The sequence below is a fragment of the Calliphora vicina genome, chromosome 1 (genome assembly GCF_958450345.1).
Source record: "Calliphora vicina chromosome 1, idCalVici1.1, whole genome shotgun sequence".
NCBI classification, from domain to species: Eukaryota; Metazoa; Arthropoda; class Insecta; order Diptera; family Calliphoridae; genus Calliphora; species Calliphora vicina.
In genome coordinates, this window is record NC_088780.1 from 145,456,319 (window position 1) to 145,464,856 (window position 8,538).

General features: G+C 29.9%; 1 protein-coding gene across 1 annotated transcript; it reads right to left on the reverse strand.

The window, feature by feature from the left end:
- Positions 1-208: 208 nt before the first annotated feature.
- LOC135953271 (protein suex-1) lies at positions 209-544 on the reverse strand. The gene has a single exon (XM_065503077.1). It carries the CDS (start codon positions 542-544, stop codon positions 209-211), a length of 336 nt encoding a protein of 111 aa, XP_065359149.1.
- Positions 545-8,538: the final 7,994 nt, after the last annotated feature.

Here is an 8,538-nt window from a genome sequence, read left to right on the forward strand (position 1 = left end):
GCATACAAATGTCCCTCCGGAATACTGTTTATTAAAATTAATTTATTCAAAGCTCCGGATAAATTAAACTTGCAGAATATAAAAAAAATCAAATTCCAAAAACTGCATTTAAATAATTTGTTTTTTAATTTATTAATTTATCTTAAAACTATAACATTTATTTAGATTTATCACATAATATAACGACACAATTGGCTAAAATATTGGTTTAACCATAGAAACCGCCATAACCTCCATAGTAGGGACGACCGAAACCGCCATAGCCACCATAGTAAGGGCGACCATAACCGCCATAACCACCATAGTAGGGACGACCGTAACCTCCATAGCCGCCATAACCACCATAATAAGGACGACCATAATAGCCGCCTCCAAAGAATTGGCGAGCTTGACGAACACCTTCACTGCTGCTTTGTTCAACACCAGCATCAACATCCAATAGATTTTCAGCCTGATTTTCTTGGTCGGGTTGTTCCACAACCGCTGACCAGGCCAAGGCCAAGAAACAGGCCAAAATTGTAAACAACAATACAAAAGAGCGCATTTTGTATGATTTATTAGCACCTTTTATTAAACAAAAAAAACTCTGTTTATTTGTTATAGATTTCGTTTGAATTTCACAATTGCGTTGCTTATTTTAAGAATGTTCTTAACTCGCACCCTTAAGTTGTACGTTTGATGAGTTTAGTAGACAAAAACTTCGTTTTTATATGTCTGTCTAAATCTGTAGACTAAAAAGTGAGAATTGTATTTTTTTTTGTTGATGTTTTTTTTTTAAATGACGTTTGTGATTCCCAAAATAACAAAAACAAAAACACGCACATATGGCACACACAGGCATACATGAATACATACTCATTTACATATATACTTATTACAGATACATTTAGTACATTGTTGGTAGCAAAAATATCTACGATTCACTAAATCTGTGGTCGTATGGAAAAACTAGATAACTCCACTTTTTGCGAAAATTGAGATAACATCAAAAATAGAAAGTGCGTTTCATTTACTATCACTATGTCAGATCGAAATTTTGATATAGTTTCTCATTTAAAAGTTATTTCCATCTAAAAACTAGCTAACTCCATGCATTTTTTGAAAGAAAAAAAGGTAACTCCAAGTTTCTTATAAAACAGAAAAATTAGAAGTTTAAAACGACGTTGTTCCGAAAATTAATAGAGTTCTTTGGACCTAAAAAAAGAAAAAAAACTCGGCTTCTTTTTGATATTTATATAAGAATAAAAGGAAAAAAATATTTTTGGAAAAAACTGGATAACTCCATTTTTTTGTAGAAAAACGGGTAAATTAACGTTTAATTAATAGTTAATGTTTTTCACAAATGATTACTAAAGTTGACTTAATTTCTTAAAATATAAAAATAAATTAAAAAAAACTAGGTAACTCCATTTTTTAAACAAACAATTTAACTGACATCGATTTTCGGTTTTAAGGTCCAAAAATGAGTTCAATGGAACCAGAAATCTTTAAAGTTATTTAAAATAATATTTTAATAATAACATAAATTCATATTAAATAATTAGTGAAATATGTTTAAAACGTTACGTGTGTTTTTCTCGTGTTTTCAAATAATGGAGTTACCTAGTTTTTCCATACGACCACAGAAATATAGTTAGTATAGACTTAATATGTATGTACTAGTATCTTGACAAACAAAATAATATTTACGATGAATGAGAGAAAAAAAATATAACAAACATCTAGAAATTGGTTTTGTATTTTGATTTATTTTTAATATTTGTGGTCAGTTATTGAAACGCGATTATATGTTATTTAAATTTGCACAGTTACACACAGATACACACTCATGCATTCAATCAATCAAATATATACATATATTAAGGTTGCCCCATTTGAATGAAGGTATAATAAGGGATCGATTTTCTCAACTATTTCTCAAAATATTTGTCCTGGGGATCAAATGATCTCACGATTCCCAAATTTTCGCATATTTCTACATGTACCTCAAAATGAGTTTTATGTCACGTGCAATATGCCCGTGACATATTTTGGATATATTCGGGAACATTTCGCCCTGTAAAACTTATTCTTGGAAGTTGCTCTTATGGCCAATTATGGACTGAGCGTCACAAAATCAAAATTCGGAAACAGTCAACATTTAGGTACGGAGATTTGTCTGTACTTTTAGATTATTGATGTCGAATTTCAAACTGATTACGATATTTATAAGAGATTTATGCGTATTTAAGTGATGTAGATTAATGTGTTTTTTAAAACTGTTCCTTCGTGGGAGTTATGTGCAATTTTGGGCCGATATCTTCATAAAATAGGGTACGACGATTTTTATATATATTTGTAATATTTATGTCGAAGTTTAAGCTGATAACGATATTTTTAAGAGATTTGTGTGTATTTAAGTGATTTTCGGAAGTGTACTGGAGACTATGATCAAATATGGACCGATTTAAATAAAAAACTTTTTTTGATTTCTTTACTGCTATTTTATAGGCATTTATGTACCATATATTCATGATTCGATTCATGCAATTTTCAACAGAGCATGGCCTTTCATAGTATAGGTGTGCAAAATTTCAATAAATTTAAAGAAAATAGCTTAACATTTTTAAAAAATATAAATTTTTTTTTGAAGATTTTCTCACATGTTGGTTCATAATCCAAATCGATTTGGCCCATTTTCAATAACAATATTTTCTGACCAACAAACAAATATTTAAGGAAAATTGCATCTCCTAAGTACTTTCTTTAGGTCCTATGATGCCTTCAACAGACATACGGACAGAACAAAAAAGTTTGAAGACCAAGAATTGGAGGCATTACTCCATGAAGATTGTTGTCAAACTAAAAACAGCTTACAAAATCATTGGGTGCTATTCAAGCAGCAGGGAAATTGGGTACCTTACGAATTGAAGCCGAGAGACCTTGAAAGATGATTTTGCATGTCTGGAATTATTCTTGAACGCTATAAAAAATGGATCCATTACGTTAACCCGAATAGTAAGAGATCATATGTGAAGTCCGGCCAGACAATTCCAGGTAATTTTATATATTCGGCGGGAGCGAAAATGAGCTGATGAAATCTGACCAAACCATCACAGAGAACCTGTACCGAACGCAACTGATTAGTTTGAAGCGAGCATTGGCCGAAAAACCCCCAGAATATGCGGCCAGACATCAAACCGTAATATTCCATCATAACAACGCTCGGCCATATGTTGCAATACCTGTTAACATGTATTTAGAATGGAGTGGTTGGGAAGTTTTGCCTCTCCCGCTTTATAGTTTGAGTGGGTCCCTGGATGGTTTAGATTCACAATTGACCTATATAGGAACAATGGGCATGGCACCTCCCATACAAAGTAAACATTTATTATTGCATATCTGGGGTACTATTATAGTAGGACTCTTCAAACTTTGTGTGAGCTACGGCAGAACAACGTTTGCCGGGACAACTAGTATTATATAAAGTTTATTGTATAAAAATTAGAATATTTTTGGATAATTTCATGACATGATGTTAAAAGCGCTTTTCAAAGACCTTTCACATGATCCCAATATTTCATATGTTTCCTTTGACACAAGTATGAAAAACATCTTAAAAATTACATTTTTATTTTTTGATATTGAACCCAGGACAAACATTTTGAGAAACGGTATCTTAGAATGAATTTAACTTTTGTTGTAGTTGGGAACATCCTTTTTTTTGGGACAACCCTAATATACACACATATGTACATAAATATATGTATCTCTCGTAAACAAACTGTCTGTCTCATTATAAAACAATATTATTAAAAAAAATTTAGTTTTATTGTTTCCATTAGGTATCTATTGTTTAATGATTTTGTTTTTTTTTTTGTTTCTTATTCGCAAATTATTAAACAATTTCAGAATGAACCTGACATGAGACATGCGTTAACACTTTTACTTTTGGAGTAAATACATATTTAATTTATGATTGCTTAGAGTGTTTTGTAATATTTAAATTAAGCTATTGATTTATGTTAATTTGGGTACAGGAAATAACTCTTAAACATTCTAGCATATTTAATAATTTAAAATAATGTTTTTAAATGAATTAATTTAAAATTTTGCATTGTTTAGTATGACTGGGATTAAGAAACGTAAATAAACATAAAAAAAATCGTAAATAGAACCCGAAGGTTATTCTGAAAAGTGTATTGACCCCGGTAAACTATGAGATATTTTAGCAGTATAGAGGTTTCATTGATTTCTCTCCAGATATCCTATTCTATTATAACTAAATTTAATGATTCAATACATTTAAAGGCATATATTCAATACGTTCAAAGTACTTAAAAATAAGCCTATGCATTAATTCATTATGAATGATTTTAGAACTAGTATTTTAAGGTAATCTAAACTTTGATTGATTATCCTAATATACAGAAAATTATTTAGGGCAGAACACTTAATTACCACTAAATATCATTCTTTATGAACTTACGAATATTAAGAATTTTTAAATATCTAAAATTCGTTCTCTAATGGATATTTTACTACGTAATTCCCAACAATGCCATTATATATAATATTAGCGAAATATTGTGAAATATTACCAATAATTGACTAGAATTATGTCAATAAAGTGAAGTACAATAAAAACAAAATCTTGAATTCAAATAAAAAAAAAAATAGAAAATCAAAATCAAAAATTCAGCATAAACAAGTACTTACTTGAATAATCATCATGCTGTTAACAAAAATTAAATCCCCTAATATCCACTTTTTTTCTATGGTATTAAAAAATATTTATACAGACTCATTTTCATTTAGCATGAATTTTATTTTGAAAAGGGAAGTATAGCAAAATAATTGCAGTATTTGAAATAAAGAGTACATGATATAAATTATATTGTTGCCCAAAACTTTATTAAAATAATACGACGTATGTCTCTTTTTATTATAACGAGTAAATGTCCATAACTTTGTAACTGAATACGTTAATAGTTTATAACTGTAAAATACTTTTTACAGTTATAAACTAACTAACTATACTCGTACAGCATTTTTGATTCGTTGCATTCCCATGCATCTTTTAAATTTTATATTATTACTATGCATAGTTATTGGATTTTTACTATTGTTGTGAAATAAATATTAATTATCATTCAATTAAAGTTGGCAAATACTTCCGAAATACTAAGCTTCTCAAATGCCTTGCAAAAAAGTGTTAATTATTTTATGACTAAGATGTTTTTATACCAACCATCAAAAAAAAAGGTAAGGGTATAATGATTTTGTCTTTGCGTTTGTAACACATCAGAATATTTGTCGCAGAACCACATCTATATACATACAGTTAGCCTCAAAAGTGAGTATACACCAAAAAATATTTGATTTTTTTTAAGATAATGAAAATCCTAAAATTTATTCTTCTATTATAATTTTAAAGTTTCGGTTTGTTGGATATTGAGTTGAATAATAGATTCGGTTGTGAAAAAAAAAGATTTAAGTCGGACTATAATGATTTTAATGATCCTAAAAAAATCAAAAAATTCGCGGGTGTTTACTCATTTTTGAGGCTGAGTGTATATAAAACAAGTAAGAAAGTATGATCGGTCTAGTAAATGAGCAAAACCAATTTTCTATAAAAATACATATCAATAATTTATATTCGTGAGTGATTTTCGGAAGTTGGCCTTATATGGGAGCTATGACCAATTATGGACCGATCACCATGAAATTAGGTCGTGTGATCTGTGTCTATATGAAAGTTATTTATGATGAATTTTGTATGTATACCAACATTTTTAAGAGATTTATGCACTTTAAAATGATTTTTGGAAGCGTTTATTATGTTGAAGCTATGACTAATAATGGACCGATCACAATAAAATTTGGTGGCATGAATTTCGTATATATAACATTTATTTGGAAAAAAATTTGTGGAGATACATATATAAATTAAACATTTATGACCGATAAAGTCCAATTTCGGTAGGACATTTGTATGGGGGCTAGGGGAAATAATGGACCGATTTCAATAGGATTCGTCCTTTGGCCGAAAAAATTATATCTACCAAATTTTATTGAAATATCTTCAAAATTGCGACATGTACAGCCAGCCAGACGGACGGACAGACATCGTTTAATCGACGCAGAAAGTGATTCTAAGTCGATCGGTATACTTTATATTTTTGGGCGTTACAAACATCTGCACAAACGCTATGTGCACCACTATGGTGGTGTAGGGTATACAAATTAAATATCTAGGAAACTATAATAGCTATAGTCCTCAAATTGTGCATGACCAATTCCATAGTTTCATGTGGTCATGGCTCCCCATAAAAAGTAAACAGTTGTTATTAGAGTTTCTTGTTCGGTTTTAATCGAAACCGAAACCGACAATTATTCTTCGGTTTTGAATTTTAATCTATTTTCAGTAGAAAAATTAAAAATTTAGAAAAGAGTAACAAACTTTTTCATCCAAATATTCATCCAAGTATTTCTTGACAATTAAAATTCAAATGACTGTTTATTTTTTTAATTTAAAAAAAAAGAATGCAAAGTGTTTTTAACAAAAAAAAGTTATTTTCAAATATGCAATAAAAGTATGGAGTACTGGCTGACCCAGTGCGCTTCGCCACCCCAATTAAAAGAAAGAAATAGTAACATAAGGTCTCTATTTGGGAATTAATAATAATTCAGGATAAAATGTCTCTAGTTTCAAGTTTATTGGTTCATTGTAATGTGGATTCTAGCTCATTTTTATTCCCAATCGGCATTATGAATGCCTAATTTCATATTTCTGGGCCCATTATTATTGAAAATGTAAAAGAAATGTACCACTTAAGTCACCTTTTGAGAATTCTAAATCATTCACAATCATGTGTGTCTAATTTTTTACTATTGCCAACTATTATGTACATAAGTAAAATAACACAGTACAACATTTTTCAGTTCATTGCTTTGGGACTCAATTCTGACAATTGCACGTGAAAGTAGCCCCAAAAATAAGAACTTCTGCATCATTAGTTTTGTCAAGTTGGCTGCCGTAATAATTTAATGGCCATACGAATTTTGTTTCCTAAAGGTGGATTTTTATCACTTTTTCTATATTTTAGCACGGTTATATCTCGTATACCGTACGGAATATCTCTTTTGTGCCTGAAGCAAAGTTGTAGATATTGAATAGTAGAAAAAAAGTATGGAACATACCTACCCGAAAAAGGTGCATTCATGCGTTAAAAATCGCAAAAATGCCCATTTTTTCAATTTTTTTAACAATTTTTCACCTTTTTTGTTCAATAACTGGATTACAAATCCAATTATGGACCGATCACCATTAAATTAGGTCGTGTGATTTTTGTCTATATGAAAGTTATTTATCATGAATTTTGTATGTATACCAAAATTTTTAACAGATTTATTCACATTAAATTGATTTTCGGAAGCGGGTCTTATATGGGAGCTATGAATAATTATGGACCGATCATAATAAAATTTTTTGACATGAATTTTGTATATATAAAACTTATTTGGAGCGAAATTTGTGTAGATACATATGTATATAAATTAAACATTTATGATCGATAAAGTCCAATTTCGGGAGGACATTTGTATGGGGGCTAGGTGAAATAATGAACCGATTTGAGCCAATTTCAACAGGCTTCGTTCTTGGGTCGAACAAATTATATGTGCCAAATTTTTTATGATGGGCCCAGAATTAGTCATAGCTCCCATATAAGACACGCTTCCGAAAATCACTTTAAAGTGTATAAATCTGTTAAAAATGATGGTATACATACAAAATTCTTGATTACTTCTTTACTGAGAAGCATATTATTCAACTTTAATGTATATAATCTAACTAATTTAATATATTAAAAATGGGCAAAATTGGAAAAAGGGGCGTGGCAACACCCCTACCAAGAAAATAGTTATTTTCTAATATCTGCGGAACGACAATATAGCACTCTCATTTTACATATATTTTTTAACTCTAAACTTTTTATTTCATTACTATACGGGTAGCTTAGCACACCGGGTTTTAGCTAGTTAGTATATATATATTCTGGGCCTTCATAAGTTTCTAAAAATCGGAAAAAACTTGTTGCTGGTCCCCATACAAGGTCCCCCTCAGAAAATGAATTAAATATTTATAATTGCCTTATAATAATTATTATCAGCCCAATTATAAATAAAAATTCCCCGGGAGTTTTTTCCCTTTTCACATTTTTCCTATTCAAATTCAATGGGAAAAAACTCCCGGGGAACAAACTCCCGGGTAATTTTTTATTCATAATTGGGCTGTATATAATATAATAATAATTATCATTATTATATTCATCACTATATTATAATCATAAATATTGTGATTATATTGCTACCAACTTTTGTGAAAATCGGTAGATAATTGACCCATATAACACCTATATCAGAAAATGTCACATATGGATGGTGGGTATACAAGATTCGGTACAGCCGAATATAACACTCCTACTTGTTCGAAATTATTAATTGTATTTTTCCAAGCAATTTGAATATGTATTTACTTTTCTGTTTTTAAATGAA